Genomic DNA, 21681 nt, shown 5'->3' on the forward strand with positions numbered 1-21681 from the left:
CGGCGGAATACTGTAATTGACTGTTGCACCCGACGCAAATCTAAAATGGGGTGGTCTGAAGTAGCTACATTAATCATGGGTGTGGTTTGGGCGTAACGTGCAATAAACCAATCAGAGGCGTCATCTCACATTCCCTTTAACAACAGGCACGCTTTGTTCCATAGCTGATTGCTATTACGATGGCGGATTTGCCAGGCGCAGCCAGGGGCGTTCTGGCGCTATAATCACTGTTCAGTTGGGAACAGTTAGCTATTGATTTTCCTCTTGACAAAATGTAATGCAGAATTGTCACAAAGACATACTTTCCGATGTTTTGGGATCACTCTCACTGAATCACGAGGTTATGAATGCATGATTTTTGCAATGTACAATGTAATCTAACATACTCTCCCGTGCTGCCGCTGGGGCATTTGGGTTAAATGGCATCGGCATGCAATTCAACATCACGTCTCATTAAGTCCTCTAATATTTCCTAATTTATGTTATCAACACATCTGTGATTTGTGAAAATGTGTACGCTAGATTTATGCCTATTTTTTCACATCTTAATGGACACCACACTGATTTCCCTCAAGTGGTAATATTTGTCTTTGAAATTATGTATGGTTTACAGAAATGGGAACTACGTTGTATAGATGAGAGGTGCGAAGTGTGCGTTGCGCAGCACAGGCGGCCAAGCAAGGGCTCCTTCCCATCAGGCAACTCAACAACGAGAAACAGTTTCCAAGTTGACCAAACTTTCAACTCTGCACAGTATCCCATTAACTGCATGACAGTAGGCTATTTACAATATTTTCTGTTACGTAGAGTTTGTAAACACGTTATCATCAACTTAATGCACGCACAACTTTTGTTTGAGCAGGAGAGAGAATAACAATGAATGGATGCAGCAACTACAGAAATTGTAGCCATACTGGCTGCTTTCTTGTACTATCTATGGTTGCTGGTTAACAGCACATAAAAGCTGATTTTAGCTAATTCACTAACTCAAGACTTCAAGGCATCATGGATATAAAACGTTTGTTGTAAATAAGGAGGATGGAGGGAACATAACAAAGCCTGGAAGGTAGCAATGATGCTGCTTAAAACCTTAATAATGGTTATAATGCTTAGGTAGGAGTTATTTCAGATGGGCTACAACAAGGTAGCAATGATGCTGCTTAAAACCTTAATAATGGTTATAATGCTTAGGTAAGAGTTATTTCAGATGGGCTACAGCAAGGTAGCAATGATGCTGCTTAAAACCTTAATAATGGTTATAATGCTTAGGTAGGAGTTATTTCAGATGGACTACAGCAAGGTAGCAATGATGCTGCTTAAAACCTTAATAATGGTTATAATGATTATTTTAGGTAGGAGTTATTTCAGATGGGCTACAACAAGGTAGCAATGATGCTGCTTAAAACCTTAATAATGGTTATAATGCTTAGGTAAGAGTTATTTCAGATGGGCTACAACAAGGTAGCAATGATGCTGCTTAAAACCTTAATAATGGTTATAATGCTTAGGTAAGAGTTATTTCAGATGGGCTACAACAAGGTAGCAATGATGCTGCTTAAAACCTTAATAATGGTTATAATGCTTAGGTAAGAGTTATTTCAGATGGGCTACAACAAGGTAGCAATGATGCTGCTTAAAACCTTAATAATGGTTATAATGCTTAGGTAAGAGTTATTTCAGATGGACTACAACAAGGTGGCAATGATGCTGCTTAAAACCTTAATAATGGTTATAATGCTTAGGTAAGAGTTATTTCAGATGGACTACAACAAGGTAGCAATGATGCTGCTTAAAACCTTAATAATGGTTATAATGCTTAGGTAAGAGTTATTTCAGATGGGCTACAACAAGGTAGCAATGATGCTGCTTAAAACCTTAATAATGGTTATAATGCTTAGGTAAGAGTTATTTCAGATGGGCTACAACAAGGTAGCAAATGATGCTTTAAAACCTTAATAATGGTTATAATGCTTAGGTAAGAGTTATTTCAGATGGGCTACAACAAGGTAGCAATGATGCTGCTTAAAACCTTAATAATGGTTATATTGCTTAGGTAAGAGTTATTTCAGATGGGCTACAACAAGGTAGCAATGATGCTGCTTAAAACCTTAATAATGGTTATAATGCTTAGGTAAGAGTTATTTCAGATGGGCTACAACAAGGTAGCAATGATGCTGCTTAAAACCTTAATAATGGTTATAATGCTTAGGTAAGAGTTATTTCAGATGGGCTACTACAAGGTAGCAATGATGCTGCTTAAAACCTTAATAATGGTTATAATGCTTAGGTAAGAGTTATTTCAGATGGGCTACAACAAGGTGGGCACAATGATGCTGCTTAAAACCTTAATAATGGTTATAATGCTTAGGTAAGAGTTATTTCAGATGGGCTACAACAAGGTGGGCACAATGATGCTGCTTAAAACCTTAATAATGGTTATAATGCTTAGGTAAGAGTTATTTCAGATGGGCTACAACAAGGTGGGCACAATGATGCTGCTTAAAACCTTAATAATGGTTATAATGCTTAGGTAAGAGTTATTTCAGATGGGCTACAACAAGGTGGGCACAATGATGCTGCTTAAAACCTTAATAATGGTTATAATGCTTAGGTAGGAGTTATTTCAGATGGGCTACAACAAGGTAGCAATGATGCTGCTTAAAACCTTAATAATGGTTATAATGCTTAGGTAAGAGTTATTTCAGATGGGCTACAACAAGGTAGCAATGATGCTGCTTAAAACCTTAATAATGGTTATAATGCTTAGGTAAGAGTTATTTCAGATGGGCTACAACAAGGTAGCAATGATGCTGCTTAAAACCTTAATAATGGTTATATTGCTTAGGTAAGAGTTATTTCAGATGGGCTACAACAAGGTAGCAATGATGCTGCTTAAAACCTTAATAATGGTTATAATGCTTAGGTAAGAGTTATTTCAGATGGGCTACAACAAGGTAGCAATGATGCTGCTTAAAACCTTAATAATGGTTATAATGCTTAGGTAAGAGTTATTTCAGATGGGCTACACTACAAGGTAGCAATGATGCTGCTTAAAACCTTAATAATGGTTATAATGCTTAGGTAAGAGTTATTTCAGATGGGCTACAACAAGGTAGCAATGATGCTGCTTAAAACCTTAATAATGGTTATAATGCTTAGGTAAGAGTTATTTCAGATGGGCTACAACAAGGTGGGCAACAATGATGCTGCTTAAAACCTTAATAATGGTTATAATGCTTAGGTAAGAGTTATTTCAGATGGGCTACAACAAGGTGGGCACAATGATGCTGCTTAAAACCTTAATAATGGTTATAATGCTTAGGTAAGAGTTATTTCAGATGGGCTACAACAAGGTGGGGCATAAAATGATGCTGCTTAAAAGTTATTTCAGAATAATGGTTATAATGCTTAGGTAAGAGTTATTTCAGATGGGCTACAACAAGGTAGGCACAATGATGCTGCTTAAAACCCTTAATAATGGTTATAATGCTTAGGTAAGAGTTATTTCAGATGGGCTACAACAAGGTTGGCACAATGATGCTGCTTAAACCCTTAATAATGGTTATAATGCTTAGGTAAGAGTTATTTCAGATGGGCTACAACAAGGTAGGCACAATGATGCTGCTTAAAACCTTAATAATGGTTATAATGCTTAGGTAAGAGTTATTTCAGATGGGCTACAACAAGGTTGGCACAATGATGCTGCTTAAACCCTTAATAATGGTTATAATGCTTAGGTAAGAGTTATTTCAGATGGGCTACAACAAGGTTGGCACAATGATGGTGTCTGTAGATTGGTGTGCAACGCATTCATTCATGCAGGCCTGTGGTCATGCATGCGCCCTTAAAATAGCATCTGCATTTGCGCCACAGACTTTAGACCAGGGAGTTCCTGGTCTGTGGCGGAATTGTTTTCTGAAACTGCAAAATATCAACAGTGAACGTTTACCGGAACACGCCCCGTCTTTTCGCTGAACCGCCCCAGTGGGCGCAATCGAATTCCCTAATTTACAGACATGTACCTGTGGATGGGAAAATTCCAATATGCGTTTACTGCAAAATAGGAAAGACAAAAGCGCGACTATACAAAGTCAATTGCGCTGGGACGCACGATAGAACCCAATATGTCTAAAGAGTCTTCAACTTGTCAATAGAACTCTATCTCAGAACTGCTCAGAACCTTATAATTCTAAGGAGACGATTTGCTCTCCTGGTGATACTGATGTTGTGGTGGTCATTATGTAATGGTCAGATAGTTTGTGGTGGTAGTGGTGTCGGTGGTGTGGTTGTGTGTGTGTGTGTGTGGTTGTGTGTGTGTGTGTGTGTGTGTGTGTGTGTGTGTGTGTGTGTGTTGTGTGTGTGTGTGTGTGTGTGTGTGTGTGTGTGTGTGTGTGTGTGTGTGTGTGTGTGTGTGTCTGTGTGTGGTTGTGTGTGTGTCTGTGTGTGTTGTGTGTGTGTGTGTGTGTATGTGTGTGTGTGTGTGTCAGAAGTAGACTCACATGACGTGAGGGCCAGTAGGATTGTGGTCAGCAGGACCCAGGCCAGATGCCACCTGTGGGAGCCCAGGGAGGATGCACCTGAGCCGGGCGGCTGCTGCTGCTGGCTGGACTCCTCTTTCTGGATCTCCGCCTGGCACTTCACACTGCAAACAGACACAACACCACGGCAACACATGAGCCAATCAGACCCAACAACATGGCAACAACATGAGCCAATCAGACCCAACGACATGGCGACACAAGAGCCAATCAGACACAACAACATGAGCCAATCAGACACAACAACATGAGCCAATCAGACCCAGCGACATGGCAAAACATGAGCCAATCAGACCCAACGACATGCCAACATGAGCCAATCAGACACAACAAGAGAAATGTACTATACTATGGGAGAAGCATTTTGTAACAAATTTGGTTTCAGTAGCTGTAGCTCCAAGAGTCTTACATTCTCATAGTGTCAAGAATAACATATTAAATGGTATATGAATAACACATGAAATGGTATATGAATAACATTAAATGGTATATGTTTATATGAATCACACATGAAATGATATATGAATAACATATTAAATGGTATATGAATAAAGGCCCCTGGACCCCAGTGCCGACATTGAGTTCTTAACAAAGCTATTTGGAAGTTTATCAAATATTTCTTTCTTATAAGCAAAGGTTTTAAATTCATTTCTTTACTCAATTCCAGATAGATACATGTTCATATAGTTCAACATTGACGCCATCAGGTTCGTCTGGGTTCACCCAGTCTACCTCAATCCAGATATACCTTCACTCAATTAGTGAGCTACCTTCACTCTCAATTAGTGAGCTACTCGAGGGCTACCTCAGTCCAGACCTTCACTCAATTAGTGAGCTACTCGAGTTAGTCAAGGCTTATGTGTTAGAGACATTTCAGTGCTTTAAATATGAATGGTTATCTTAAGCACAGTGTGCGTGTGTGTGTGATCTCTGATGGGGAAGAACGTTTGGTTGCAAGTGATGTAACTAAATATCAGATTTGGTCATATCTACAGTAGTCACACAGTGATGATGCAACTGATTTGGACATATCTAGTCACACAGTGATGCAACTGTATGTTAGTAGTGGAAGTGTTTGTTGCTGGAAGTGATCTAGCTAGCTAGTCATGTGAAAGGAAGTGTTTGTTGCTGGAAGTGATCTAGCTAGCTAGTCATGTGAGTGGCAGGGTTTGGTGCTTGTGAGTTGTGGAAGTAGCTAGTCATGTGAGTGGAAGAGTTTGTTGCTAGTGAGTTGTGGAAGTAGCTAGTGATGTGAGTGGAAGTGTTTGTTGCTAGTGAGTTGTGGAAGTAGCTAGTTAGATATGTGAGAGGAAGTGTTTGTTGCTAGTGAGTTGTGGAAGTAGCTAGTTAGCTATGTGAGTGGAAGTGTTTGTTGCTAGTGAGTTGTCGAAGTACAGTAGCTAGCTAGTCATGTGAGAGGAAGTGTTTGTTGCTAGTGATTGTGGAAGTAGCTAGCTAGTCTTGTGAGTGCCAGTGTTTGTTGCTAGTGAGTAGTGGAAGTAGCTAACTAGATATGTGAGTGGCAGTGTTTGTTGCTGCAGTAGTAAGTGAAGTAACTAATGTGAAGTGAAGTAACTAGTAATTTATGTAACTAGTGGAAGTGTGTGTAGCTGGTCAGAGATGGATCTAGCTAGTTAGTAGTGGAAGTAGCCGGCCGGACTTACAGCTGCGACTGCAGGTACATCTTGCTGGCCCTGCAAGCCGCTGCTGTCTTCTCAGCGGCAGTCTGCAGGCTCACGGCAGCGTCTCTCCGCGCCTCACAGGAGTCTAACTCATGCAGCTTCTCGGTCAGATTGCTCTGCAGCCCTTCGATCTCATCTGGAGCGGAATCAGAATCAGAACACAGAATCAGAACACAGAATCAGAACACAGCAGAACACAGAACACAGAATCAGTACACAGAATCAGAACACAGTACTCCAAGTCAGAACCGCATCAGCACAGATCTGACCATCATAACACTCGCATCAGCAGAGAGATCAACAGATCTGACCATCAGCACAGATCATACCACCAGTGTAGGTCAGGTCAGACCCACCAACAAAAAAGACCTTTTGAAATGAAAAAGACCCCACAATGAAACAGATCTTTTGAAGTTTGATAGTGCAATGTGGTATTGATAATATCCATCTGTAGCCTACTGACCAGCATAAAGGCAGGCAACACAGCTTATGTAAATCCCCCCATGACTATAAACATGGGGAGATGGAAAAGAGAACCCAGCTTAGAGCATTTCAAATCCAGAGTAATAAACTCCTAGGAGAGTTGGCCAACTACATAATAACTAGCCTCTCCGAATGCTCTTCACTTGCCATAGCTTGGGTTACTGCCAGCAACATTGAGATGTTTTGAGTGTGTTTGTCTGAGGACTGTATGAAGATTAAAATAAAGGCCTCCACTTATAAGGCAATGTCTGGGATTCCTTATCAATCTGTGGTCCAGCACAGGGCTCCATGACGCGCTGCGGCTATTTTGGGAGCTGCGTCTGAGTCAGGTCAGGCTCATTTTCATCATTCTCAAGCCATTAACCATAGCAACGCAGTTCTGTGCAGGGGAGTAGATTCTCAAGCCATTAACCATAGCAACGCAGTTCTGTGCAGGGAAGAGGATCTTCTCTCAGGATATCCCCAGCTAACGTGGGCAGATAATATCTAAAGACCACAATCACTTCACAGCCAACATCATTAACTAACTAATTGCACCAAATCCCAGCTGACATCAAACACCCATAGCCCAACCCCTAAATGGCATACGGTAATATGTTCAGCCAACATCGGTAGATTATAATCCCGACTAACATCTCATTTTTCACAATCCCAGTCAACATCCCTATAATCCCAGTCAACATCCCTAGCTGACCAATATCCCTCACTTCTAAAATACTTTTTCTTTTGCTCTCTGATCTTACAATCAGAATGGTGTTCTATCACCAAGTATGCCAAGTACACAGAAGGAGTTTGTCTCTGGCTGTTGGTGTCTCTGAACACAAATGGTATTCTACACAATATACAAAACAATGCAGACAATATAGTCATCCCACGCTAGACAGAGGAGCTGAAATATAGTCATCCCACGCTAGACAGAGGATCTCAGATATGTTGGTACGAATGCCGCCTGAGGCCTGGGTTAGTTAACACCTGTCAGAGACACCTCTGGCTTTGGCCACGTGAGATTTTCCTATCGCACGCTTCAGAGGCTCTCTACTTCCTCAAAGCGCTCAAAGGGCAGGGATGTGGAGGGAGCAGGCAAAGTTCCACTCCACATCTACTCTGGAGATCTGCCGCAGCCTGCAGGGGTGGGAGGTGCAGGCTGCTGGGATGGGAGCTGACAGCAGTGCTGTTATGCCTGAGGAGGTCAGCTTTTAGGGATTAAGCTTCTCTGAGGAAGGCCCAGTCCACATTATGCAGTAAATATAAATAGGACGTTAAGTCTCTATTGTTTCTTTTGTGTGTGTGTGTGTGTTAGTATGTATATGTAAATATAAATAGGAGGTATGATTATTTCTCCGTTTACCCCTTCTGTCCACATTCAAACAACAGATTCCAACGCTGAAAATTACACTTTTCAAAAACTATAAAAAAAATACTTCTATAGCGTTTCAGTTTTCTATAGACGCAACATTTCTGAAAGACGATTCAAAAACAATAATGTAGACGGAGATCGTTTTCACATCAAATGTATTTCTATTTACACAACTTAATGTGGACAGGACTAAAGAGAATTGGCTTACTGTGACGTTACTGACGTTTCCACACACTTGGGTCCAGTTTCCTTTCCACTGATAAAAGCTTTTAGTCTAGGACTAGGCTTAATGCACATTCGCCATGAAGGCCATGACGGTTTACTGTGACAGGGATCAGGTTTTAATGTGGATCAGGTTTTAATGTGGATCAGGGGTAAATGTGATTTTGAGGTTCCCTAATTCCAGCAGTACTGAGGTGAGATGTATTAAGTGATGTCCAGGATCAGTGATCCCCGTTTGGGACTCAGGCATTACTGGATCAGCTGTTCAGCCAAACAATGAGTCACTTGTCGGCTAAATGTGAAAATGTAGCCAGAGTGAGGAAAGCAATTTAGAGGCTGATGATGTAGCCAGAGTGAGGAAAGCTCATTAGAGACTGATGATGTAGCCAGAGTGAGGAAAGCTCATTAGAGACTGATAATGTAGCCAGAGTGAGGAAAGCAATTTAGAGGCTGATGATGTAGCCAGAGTGAGGAAAGCTCATTAGAGGCTGATGATGTAGCCAGAGTGAGGAAAGCTCATTAGAGGCTGAAGATGTAGCCAGAGTGAGGAAAGCAATTTAAAGACTACTGATGTAGCCAGAGTGAGGAAAGCTCATTAGAGGCTGATGATGTAGCCAGAGTGAGGAAAGCAATTTAAAGGCTGATGATGTAACCAGAGTGAGGAAAGCAATTTAGAGGCTGATGATGTAGCCAGAGTGAGGAAAGCTCATTAGAGGCTGAAGATGTAGCCAGAGTGAGGAAAGCAATTTAGAGGCTCACTAGAGGCTGCTGATAATAAAGGGCACATGGTGTTCGGACCAGCGCAGGAGAAACAGAACTCACTCAGAGGGTGACAATGCTGTTCTTTGGTTTAAGGAAAGAAGAACCCAAGGCCCTATTCTTGGACAAAACTATAAATATACTATAAAAGCCTTTAAACTATTAACTATTAAACTATTAAACTAATATTAACTATAAAAGCCTTTAGTCTGATTCTGAGATCTCACCAAAACTATTAAAGCCTTTAGTCTGATTCTGAGATCTCACCCTGAGTCTGAGGGGTAATGTGGGATAACATATTCATGTTACACTGAATCTAACAGCAGCAACACAGCTCTGTAGAGATCCTTCTCTCAGGATGAACTTCTGAAGGAATACCTTCTGGGTTAGAGTAATTAATGAGTGAGAGAAATTCATTTGAGGCTTCCTCTTTTAGAGACATTAGATGTAGTACATATTGTATCAGGATAAGACAGGCAGAGTAGATTGTTTCAGAGAAGGTATATTAACAAGCACCTACATTTGAAAGCAAGTATTTTGTTAAGAGTTTGGACCAATCCGGAAGCTAAAGGTTACATAGCCTTCACATTAGAGTGTTGCTTAGTATTTACAAGCCCCATCCACACACACACATACTCACACACAGGCACACATACTCACACACACACACACATACTCACATCCATAATGTAAACTCATTTTTAAATGAATCCTGTTGTGTTTGTTTTCTGGGCAGCAGGGTTTCTATGGTTACATGGGAGGAAAGCATCTAAGAATACCAGCAGTGAGCGAGCCCTCCTCTGCTGGTAGCCAATGAGCAGGCGGCAGAGTGGAGTAGAGAGGAGCGTGCGTTCTGACGGAGATTTTCCTACCTTTCTGCAGGGAGAGCAGCGTGGTGAGGTTCGCCTCAATGGCCTCATGCATCTCAATCTGAGTTTCCAGCACCGTAATGTTCCTGCTTAACAGGACCTGCCAGAGGAGGCAAAAGAACACAATGCTGTCATTGAATGACCATCAAAACACACCGTGGATACCAAGACGTGTGTGTGTGTGTGTGTGTGTGTGTGTGTGTGTGGTAAGTCAGAAAGCTGACTGGAGTGCCTGTTTGCAGCCAGCCAGCCGACGGGCTAGTCATGCCTCGCATTGCCCCCTGTGCGTGTGTGTGTGAGTGTGTGTGTGTGTGTGTGTGAGTATGTGTGTGTGTGTGTGTGTGTGAGTGTGTGTGTGTGTGTGTGTGAGTATGTGTGTGTGTGTGTGAGTGTGTGTGAGTGTGTGTGTGTGTGTGTATGAGTGTGTGTGTGTGTGTGTGTGTGTGTGTGTGAGTGTGAGTATGTGTGTGTGTGTTTGTGTATGTGTGTATGACGGGCTAGTCATGCCCTGCTCTGCCCCGTATCGCATACTTGGTTCTGAGAGAGTGCAGGCATGTTCTTGGCCACCTCCAGATATGGCCATGTGAGCACTCTTTGAAAATAACTCTTTTAGCCTAATGCTTCACAGGGCACATTTATACAATGTTGATTCAAGAGTGTGTATCGTGAGAATTCAGGAGTGAGAGGACGAGCCTTGAACATGGTTGTGTGTGTGTGGGGGTCTGTGTGTGTGTGTGTGTCTGTGTGTGTGTGTGTGTGTGTGTGTGTGTGTGTGTGTGTGTGTGTGTGAGGCAGGCCTCGGGACTACGAGACTCTGGCGTTTCCAGGAAGAGAGCGCCTCTTCCACGCCCACAGACACACACACACACACACACTGCTGCTGGATAGACACACTGATTTGAATAACTGTCAGGGTTTGATTTGAGCTGAATTTGCATGAGCCTGCTGTCTGCGGTCACCTGGAACTGCGTTCCGGTTCACTTGATTGTTGGGTAAGTAGACAAGTGACCCTGCTGAGACCATCGCCTCAGGAGGCCTCTGGACATGATATCACACTGCTAAGTGGAGAACACACTGGGATAAGTTCAACCGTATAGTTGGCTCTGGTATTGAGAGAGCTCCAAACAGACTTGTTTGTCAGGAACAGTATAGTTGCTTATTTGCTTATTAACAGTATATTGCTTATCTGTGTCAGATTGGGTACAATCCCCTCCAAAACTCTAAAACTAGATACTGATCAGTTGCCGTCAACATGTTCTGAGAGGTAAGCAGTGGAATATTGGAGGACATATCATATCTCTAATAAGGTATCATATGTCATATCTCTAATAAGGTGTCATATGTCATATCTCTAATAATATGTCATATCTCATATCACTAATAAGGTGTCATAAGACATATATCTAATAAGGTGTCATATCTCTAATAATGTGTCATATGTCATATCTCTAATAAGGTGTCATATGTCATATCTCTAATAAGGTGTCATATGTCATAAGGTGTCATATGTCATATCTCTAATAAGGTATCAAGTTTAAGGAAACCTACAAGCACTAGAATTTGTCAGGAATTGCTCTACTTGCCAGAGCCTTTATCAAAGGACACTGAAATAAATGTGGCTGTAATGCCTCTGGCCCAGTCCCAAAACTATGCCATATCTGCCCCAAAACAACACCAGATCTGCCCCTAGAGCTGCTCCAAAACTATGCCATATCTGCCCCAAAACAACATCAGATCTGCCCCTAGAGCTGCTCCAAAACTATGCCATATTTGCCCTAAATCTTAGCCTGGCTAGCGCCACCACTTCTCAATGAGACGTGGTCTGGGAACCAAACGTTCATTTTCTCGTATTTGAAAAAAATGCCCAGATCCGTTTATTGGGTGCCACAGATGTCTATAGCTCATCATCGTCTTGCTTTCCCCCCTGTTCTGTGATTGGTTCCCTATCTCAGGCGAAAATTTGCTCCATGGTCTCCAGGCTGCCTTAGCAGCGTGAATCAAATCGCGCGCAAGGCAGCATGGGAACACCCAGGCTACCTAAATCTATGTGCTACCCTAAATAAGTACTTCTGAGTGATTTGCTATCCTGAAGGAATTTGGATTTAACTTTCTGTGAAACAGGAACTGTATGAAACTGAAACAGTTTGAGAGCTCCAGATAGAACCAGGGAGTTCTCTCAGCGGTTCCCCACGGAACCTGATAATCAGGGTCTGATGACCTGAGGGCAGGGAGGGGTGCGGGCAGAGAGGCAAACGCAGGATGGAGTTCAAGGCAACTGGCAAACACATCCCTCTACCAGGAATAAACCTGTCTAAACACACTGCTCTAAACCGACACAAAAACGCACACAGACAGAGCCATTCAAAGTAAACACTCGTTCTCCAGGCTTCCCCCCGGGCAAGTCACTGGGGACAGGAGAGGTGTCACCAGGGCAAGCAGATTCCGTAATCGTACTCACATTCTGCTGTCGGCAGTCGTCCAGGGAGACGTTGATCTGACGGAGCGCCGCCTTGTGGGCGTCGATCTGCCCCTGCAGAAGCGTCTGGTTCTCCCAGCCCTGTCTGACCAGCGCCTCCAGGGCGCGGCGGTCCTTGGTCCACACCACCTTGGCCCCCTCCAGCTTCTCGTTGAGGGTCTGCAGCTCCTGGCGGCACTGGCTGGCCCCCTTCATGTCCGGCGAGGTGGCCCACACCACGATGATGATGAGCGAGATGATGGACCAGAGCGCCAGCACGGCGATCAGCACGTTACGGGTCGTCTGGGACGATTTGGAGCTGGCCATCCTACGGACCTGGTGCTAGGGCAGGAAGGGGCTTGGGGCGGGTCCACTGGGGCAGGAAGGCTGGCTGGGGGTCGGGTCCGCTTGGGTCGGGTCCGTTTGGGTCAGTTCAGCTTGGGTCGGGTCCGCTTGGGTCGGACGCTGCAGAGCTGGGTCAGGTCCGCTTGGATCGGTCCGCTTTGGTCGGGTCCACTTGGGTCGAACGCTGAAGAGCTGGGTCAGGTCCGCTTGGGTCGGACGCTGCAGAGCTGGGTCACTGGTTAAGAATATCCTACTGGGAGTTCAGCGGGCAGAGGGCTTCTTCTTGTCCCACACCGAGTGTGTGTGTGTGTAGGAAAACACGACCACGCAGGCGTGTCTGTCTCTGTGTGTCTGTGAGTGAGTGAGAGAGAGGGTTTGTGAGCGCAGTGGTGGCCTCTCGATGCGGTGTGTGTGAAATGAAGCGTTTTGTGAGTGGACTTCCCCTAAAAACCTCTGCTTGAGGCAGGCAGGAAAGGGGTGTGGCTCTACCCCTACTGATGCAGGCAGGGGGCTGAACCTGATGCTCCCAAAGAGAGAGAGAGAGAGAGAGGAGGGCAACAGAGAGGGGGAAAGAGAGAGTAACAGTGGAAAAGTAAAGGGGAAAGAGTGAGAGTTAGAAAGGTTGAGAAAGAGGAAAGGGATGAAAGAAAGAGAGACAGAGACAGGGGGAAGAGAGAGAAAGACTGGAAAGGAAAATCACAGCAGGAGGGAAAGAGTGAGTCAGAGAGAGAGAGAAAGAGAGGGAGAGAGAGAATGAGAAAGAGAGAGAGAGGGAAAATGAGAAATAGAGAGAGAAAATGAGAATAGAGAGAGAGAGAGAGAATGGAGAGATGGAGAAGGGAAAAATAGAGAGAGGGAGTGAGAGAGAGAATAGGGAGATCTGATCTGAGATCAGGTTCCCACTCTTGTCCTCAGATTGCTCAGATTGCTCTGGGGAGAAAATGAAAGTGTCGACTCTTTCCCGTGAAAGACTGAGTGTTTCTCTTTCTATTTCCCAATCCACTGTGCCACACGCTGTCGTGTGCTGAGGCTGTCGCCATGGTAGCTAGGAGCCCGAGGCGCTGGCGGCTCTTCCAGAGAACACTCCGAATGCTTGTTTGGTTCCTCAACTATTTCTTATTTTAAACACTTTCACTAGTGCCCACAGCTGCCGCTGCAGCAGAGACTCAGTCTTTCCTGAAACTCTGCCAGCACGCCCACCCCCCCCCCCGCCCGCCTGCTTGCTTCTGCCACTCCCGCTGCTGAGTGCCCAAGCCTCTCTGCCACTACCCTGTGTCCACACCCTGTGCCACCCTGCGCTACTTTTCCACTGGCATGCCACCGCTACTTCTCTCGAGCCTTTGCCTGTGGATGGTGGCATGGGCATGTAAAAAATCTCTCCTGCCCCAACAGGGGGTTTCTCTCTGTGTGAAGGGGCCAGGAAGGGCAGGTGTTGTACGTATATGTGCTGCATCTATACGTTTCCCAGCTGAGAGGAACTTGGATCTTGAGACACAGCTGGACTGAATCGGTTTGATGAAGTGGTGAAGTGTGGGTTAACCAAACTCATTCCTCTTGAGTGACTCATCTTACACCTCTTATGATGATGATGTTCTTATCTCTGGATCAGCCAACTGAGAGTCCCAGGTGCCTGCCAATCTTGTGTTTCTCTGACAAAAATACCTCTGTTGAAATGCAAACCATTAAAATGCAGTGTGTACTGACATTTAGGGCTAATTGAAACATTAATGTCCTTTATTTAGGGCTATTTTTTTTCATCTCTAACTGCCACCTTTTTCATCTCTAACGGCCACCTTGTAATGTGTGTAGGTGCACTGCACCCATGTGTTTACTTCCTGTTTACAGAGTCAGGGCTGTGTAGGTACATAAGAGTTTTCGAACAGCTAGCGGATCATGACGATAGTGACATAAAGAATGTTCTGGCTCCTTTAGCCATTTGGAGACCCGGGAATCAGACTCGCTAACTCCTTTAGCCATTTGGAGACCTGGGAATCAGAATCGCTAACTCCAGTCAACACACGTCTTTAAAATGCCTTGTGGCTCACACACCTGTTCTGCTGCTTTCAGGTGGCAAGTTTTGACGCTCCACTCCTTCCTAATGCAGCAGAATCTGCCAGAGTATAGAACCCCAACCCTACACTAAAGACTGGGCCTTATATCCCAACCCTAACCCTACACTAAAGACTGGGCCTTATATCCCAACCCTAACCCTACACCCAAGACTAACCCTAACCCTACACTAAAGATATATCCCAACCCTAACCCTACACTAAAGACTGGGCCTTATATCCCAACCCCAACCCTACACCCAAGACTGGGCCTTATATCCCAACCCTAACCCTACACTAAAGACTGGGCCTTATATCCCAACCCCAACCCTACACCCAAGACTGGGCCTTATATCCCAACCCTAACCCTACACTAAAGACTGGGCCTTATATCCCAACCCTAACCCTACACTAAAGACTGGGCCTTATATCCCAACCCTAACCCTACACCCAAGACTAACCCTAACCCTACACTAAAGATATATCCCAACCCTAACCCTACACTAAAGACTGGGCCTTATATCCCAACCCCAACCCTACACCCAAGACTGGGCCTTATATCCCAACCCTAACCCTACACTAAAGACTGGGCCTTATATCCCAACCCTAACCCTACACTAAAGCAACACTGAGCTGTGTTAAAGCAACACTGTGTTAAGCAACGTTGAGCTGTGTCAAAGCAACACTGAGTTAAAGCAACAGTGTGTTAAAGCAACACTGTGTTAAAAGCAACACTGAGTTAAAGTAACACTGTGTTAAAGCAACACTGCCTCACATTGTGAACTCCTGTCTCTGCCTAAACCTCTCTGGTCCCTCTCTGAGCATAAAGATCCATTTGTTCAATAATAACACTCTGACATGGGAGGTTCTTTTGAGCTCGATGTGTTTTGAAATGTAATGTAGAAATGTAAAAGAGCCTGCATGGTGAATAGTGTAGAAATGGAAGAGCCTGCATGGTGGATAGTGTAGAAATGGACAATAGTGTAGAAATGGAAGAGCCTGCATGGAGAATAGTGTAGAAATGGAAGAGCCTGCATGGTGGATAGTGTAGAAATGGAAGATCCAGCATGGTGAATAGCTGCATGCTGTATGGTTTCTTTCCCTTTGGTAAGACTACTGCTGCAAAATGTCAAGATGAATTGTAACATACACACACACACACACACACACACTGACCACAGACACAAAGGCACACACACACACGGAACACAGACTGACACACACACACACTGAACACAGACAGACACACACACACACACTGAACACAGACAGACAGACACATACAATGAACACAGACACACACACACACACACACACTCAGACACACACTAAAAGAGAACAAATGAGGTGAGAGGAGTGTGTTCATACTGATTTAAGTGGCCTGTGAAGAGGCAAGGCATTCAAGGTTTCCCTTCTTCTTCAAAGGGAAAGATTACCCCAGCACTGAAACATGCTGACTCCCTCTGTGTGTATGTGTGTGTGAGAGAGAGAGAGTGTGTGTGTGTGTTTCTTTCTGTGTGTGTGTGTGTGTGAGAGAGAGAGAGAGACTGTGTGTGTGTGTGTGTTTCTTTCTCTGTGTGTGTGTGTGTGTGTGTGTTTGTTTCTGTGTGAGTGTGTGTGTGTGTGTATGTGTGTGTGAGAGAGAGAGAGAGAGAGAGAGAGAGAGAGAGAGAGAGAGAGAGAGAGAGAGAGAGAGAGAGAGAGAGAGAGAGAGAGTGTGTGTGTGTGTGTGTCTCTGTGTGTGTGTGTGTCTGTGTGTGTGTGTGTGTTTGTGTGTGTGTAGGGAATTCTTCAGTACAATGTGAGGATGGGACAAACTCCAGCTCAAGAGCAGCCTCTGCTGGCGGGAAGAAGCTATGAACAGAACACACACACACAAACACTCACACACACACACACACAAACACACACACATCTTTTGGGCTCTTAGGAGTACTCTTCTGGAATAAATATCTTGTAGAGCTGGGAGTTGAGTTCTTATAGTACTTTCAGCTGAGCGCACTACTCTCTGCAGAATACTACAATCTCTAACTGTGGAGTTCCCATACCAGGTGATGATGCTACCAGTTAGAACACTCTCAACCGCTGAAGTGTAGAAGGCCTTCATGATGGATGTAGAAACTTTGAATTTCCTTAGCTGACGAAGGAAGTAGAGTCATTGTCTGGACTTCTTCAGAACATATTGAGTGTTAACAGTCCATGACCACTGTGCCACCTCTTCAACCTGATCCAAGTAGAGCTGTTCATTGTTGTTACTAATCAGGCCCAAGATCACTGTGTCATCTGCAAACTTGATGATGACTACTGTTGGCTTTGCAGTCATGTGTGTAGATGTTGTACAGCAGTGGACTCAAAACACAGCCTTGGGGAGCACCAGTGCTGATGGTTAATGAGTCAGATGTCAGACCCCCCACTCTAACCACTTGTGAACGGTTGGTGAGGAAGTCAAATATCCAGTGACACAGGGTGGTGTTCAGTCCTAAGGCCTTCATCTTTGTGACCAAGGTGAGAGGTACTATCGTAGAAACTTTGAATTTCCTTAGCTGACGAAGGAAGTAGAGTCGTTGTCTGGACTTCTTCAGAACATATTGAGTGTTAACAGTCCATGTTAAGTCTTCAGTAATGTGGACACCAAGGTATTTAAAACTTGTGACTCTCTCTACAGGTTGCCCGCTGATCATTAGTGGGGTGTAACTGTAGTTCTGCTGCTTCCTTCTGTAATCCACTACCATTTCCTTGGTTTTATTGATATTCAGTGTCAAGCTGTTAGATTGACACCACTGTGCCACCTCATCAACCTGATCCAAGTAGAGCTGTTCATTGTTGTTACTAATCAGGCCCAAGATCACTGTGTCATCTGCAAACTTGATGATGGAGGTATGACTACTGTTGGCTTTGCAGTCATGTGTGTAGATGTTGTACAGCAGTGGACTCAAAACACAGCCTTGGGGAGCACCAATGCTGATGGTTAATGAGTCAGATGTCAGACCCCCCCACTCTAACCACTTGTGAACGGTTGGTGAGGAAGTCAAATATCCAGTGACACAGGGTGGTGTTCAGTCCTAAGGCCTTCATCTTTGTGACCAAGGTGAGAGGTACTATCGTGTTGAATGCTGAACTAAAGTCAATGAACAGCATCCTCACATAATTCCCATTCCCCTCCTCCAGGTGAGTTAAGGTGGTGTGCATGAGGTTTGAGATGGCATCCTCTGTAGACCTGTTGGCTCTGTAAGCAAATTGAGGGGGTCAAGGAGGCAGGGAGGGATGAGCAGATAATATTTTTCACAAGCTTCTCAAAACACTTCATCACTGGGCTACTGGCTGGTAGTCATTCAGACATGATGGACTTTTGTTTTTCGGTACTGGAACAATAACAGACTGCTTGAGGCAAGTAGGAACTGTCTCTTGAGCCAATGATGTGTTAAAGATATAAGTGAACACAGGAGCTAACTGAGCAGCATGGGATTTCAAAACCCTGTTAGAAATTCCATCTGGTCCAGCAGCTTTTCTACAATTAACCCTCCTAAAGGCATTGCTCACATCGACCTCAGAGACACAGAAAGGTGCATCCTCATTTGCTTCACATGCTGCAGCTAGTGCAAGATAGTCTGTGTTTTTCATGTCAAAGCGAGCATAAAAGCATTAAGTTCATCAGGGAGGGCTTTACTCACATTCATCATAGGGAGGGACTTTCTTTCAAAGCCAGTGATGGTTCGAGTCCTTTCCACACTGCGTGCTGGATCACCCTCCAAGAAATCAGCTTCAACTTTGTCTCTATAGCTACCGCTTAGCATCTTTAATAGCTCTACGTAAACTATAAGATCCTGCTTTGTAATCCGTCATATCCCCTGAAATAAGCCCAGCATTATAAGTCATGGTGCGTGTCTTTAATGCCGTTCTCACTTCTCTATCCACCCATGGCTTCTGGTTAGGGAAGCTTTGGATCTTTACAGTTGGGATGATGGAATCAGTTAGCATATTGATGTAACTCAATGATACTTCCGTGAACTCATTTATGTCAGCAGAGTTCTCCCAGTCAACGTTGCTAAGGGCGTCCTGTAGCCTGGCTTCCGATTGGTCAGTCCAGCGCTTGACCTCCTTCGTCACTGGGGGGTCCCTCTGACTTCTCTGTTTGTACATAGGCAGTAGGAAAACAGCGGCATGATCTGATTTTCCAAAAGCTGGTAGAGACTTAGCTTTGTAACTGTTCTTGAACTGTGTGTAGCAGTGATCCAGTGTGTTGTCACCACGTGTAGGGAAGTGAATGTGTTGAATAAATTCAACACATTCCAGGAGTCTGCTCATTTCTGCCACCCTAACCAGGACTCTGTCACCCTAGCCAGGAGTCTGCCACCCTAACCAGAGTCTGCCACCCTAACCAGGAGTCTGCCACCCTGACCAGGAGTCTGCTAATTTCTGAGAGGGTGAGAAGGACGTCCAGCAACAAGTCTGTGATATGTTCACCAGATGGGGAAAGACATCGTAACACCTCCAATTATCACCCATTTTGTTTGAAAATTCTAAAACAACAATGTTTTTTAATACTTCAGAATAACACTTGATAAATGAACCTTACATTTTTCAGTAGCCATAGGTGTGTAGATTTGAACAAAATCTGGTTTGGTTCTTACTGCGGCTTTTACTGCCTGAAATATCTGATTTTGTTTACCGCGCTCAGAGGTTAGTGCTGGGCTGGTGGGTGCCTATTCCCAACCTTTCTCACGGCACATCAACGGTTAGCCTGAGAATTCCGTCGCAATTCAAAATTCCACTGAAGCTCCAAGCAGATTTGTATACGCAGCCTTACAAGACTGTTTACAGCTCTTTGAGTCACGGTAAAAAGTCATTTTTGGTAGATAGCTAAATTAGATACACTTATGGTGTGGGTGCTTGCGTTTCTTTAGGAATCCGCTGTCTTGGTTTGTATAGAAATGAATAGCAAGTGACACATACACACACACACAACAGAAAGAGTGCTCTTCGGTTTAAAAAGAAAATAAAGAGTGCTCTTCTGTTTAAAAGGAAAAGAAAATAAAGAGTGCTCTTCTGTTTAAAAGGAAAAGAAAAAGAGTGCTCTTCTGTTCCAAATCAAAACACACCAACACAATCTGCTCTGCTTGGTCTCCTTCACACACAGGAGTCAGGATGAAGCAACATGGGTAAAAAAACTCCCTCAGTTGGCCTGATAAAAGAACCACAAATACAACAAATACCCCCCCACAATAACACACACACACACACACACACACACACACACACACACACACACAGTGCCTGCCTGAAGCCTTGTGGTCTTAACCAGCTCTGAGAAAAGAACCACAAATACAACAGAGAAAACCAAACTGTTCCTGTTAGAAAATGGGAGTCGGCACTTTACAATCAATAAGAGAGTGTGTCATTTCTTACCAAATTATAAACATCATCATAAGCATGTGTCCAATTATTAATTAATTAATTAATTAACAAATGCACACACACACACACACACACACACACACACTCACATGACTACTCTACCACACAGACACACACACACACACGCACTCACATGACTACTTTACCACACAGACACACACACACACACACACACACATGACTACTCTACCACACAGACACACACACACACACGACTACTCTACCACCTCAGAGATGGACAACCTAGACACAAGTTTTAAGGATTAAGGAAGGACTGAATAATTATTGGAGCTGTTTTAGGTCTCATTTACCCATTATACATATATACTGTATATATATTTACTATCTTCACAATTTTTAAAATGTGTTCACAATATATTAGATGTAATATAAGGTAATAAATAGCATTTAATGTGACACAGTAAGTAAATAGGTTGTAAAGGAATCAGGTTATGTATTCAAACCCATGACTTATGGTGTTACCCTGTGTGCGTGTGTGTGTGTGTGTGTGTGTGTGTGTGTGTGTGTGCATTTGTTAATTAATTAATTAATAATTGGACACATGCTTATGATGATGTTTATAATTTGGTAAGAAATAGTTTCTGATCCTTAGTGACATTCTCACTTGTCATATTGTCTTGTTAGTCCACATTAGCCTTGCTACTGCTTTGCTGGTAGCTAGTGTTAGCTGTTAAATGCTAATGTTTAATCGGTTGATGATTCTTTAATGACTGAACTGTTGCTAATGGCTTAATTAGCTACTGCTTAATAGGTTGAATACTTAACGGAATTATCCGGAGTAAAATGCACTTTAGATCAATTTAGGGGAAATCTTTAGGGGAAAGTCCGTAGGAGTCGATTGCCAAGTGTGCTCTGGAAATTCACAATTTCGTCGCCGTTTAAAAAAAAAAAAAAAACATAGTCCAGTCCATACAACTTCATTTCAATTTCAAAAGAAATACTGGACTATGTTTTTTGTTTTTTAAACGGCGATTTAAATTGTGAATTTCCAGAGCACACTTTGGCAATCGACTTCTACGACATTCCCCTAAAGATGGCAGCAAAGATGGCAACATTTCGAAAGGTACTGGCTTGATGAAATTCATTCTGGACTCTCTATCCGACCACATAAAGACCTCGGGATACTTCGGTTTGGCTTTAGGGACCCTCTCCTCACTACCACGTAAGTGTGATGTTGTTTGGAACTGTAGAAGAGGTATAAAAATAGCGTTTTGTAGCGGCGAAATGACATGCCCTGGTCACTAACAGGCTAATGAGCTTTGATTAAAAACGGTAACATCGAACTTTCTAAAAACACATCTGAATGACATGATTTGGATGTCAACTCAACGTATGTACTCCCAATCATCCGTAGATCTAAAGTGCATTTTACTCCGGATAATTCCTTTAAAGCCACAGTGTTGTAATGTGAGAATAACTGGTTATGTATGTGTAACTGTTTTAAGCCTTTCTGCTTGTTTGCAGAACCACACACATACACACACTCA

At 43.7% G+C, this 21681-nt stretch overlaps 1 protein-coding gene across 2 annotated transcripts in view; it reads right to left on the reverse strand.

Moving 5' to 3' along the window:
* Nucleotides 1-21681, reverse strand: part of si:ch211-1a19.3 — a 32047-nt gene that overhangs the window by 786 nt on the left and 9580 nt on the right. Inside the window, exons 1-4 of one of the 2 annotated variants that reach the window (XM_048253214.1) lie at nt 12369-13285; nt 9914-10010; nt 6203-6356; nt 4500-4642 (exon numbers count right to left, since the gene is read on the reverse strand). In XM_048253214.1, the coding sequence (XP_048109171.1) occupies nt 4500-4642; nt 6203-6356; nt 9914-10010; nt 12369-12692 (718 nt within the window). In that variant the 5' untranslated portion in view covers nt 12693-13285. Of the gene's footprint in view, nt 1-4499; nt 4643-6202; nt 6357-9913; nt 10011-12368; nt 13286-21681 lie in introns of those variants that run through there. The other variant, XM_048253213.1, reaches the window with a different exon arrangement.

Source organism: Alosa alosa, chromosome 9, assembly GCF_017589495.1.
Source record: "Alosa alosa isolate M-15738 ecotype Scorff River chromosome 9, AALO_Geno_1.1, whole genome shotgun sequence".
Lineage (NCBI taxonomy): Eukaryota > Metazoa > Chordata > Actinopteri > Clupeiformes > Clupeidae > Alosa > Alosa alosa.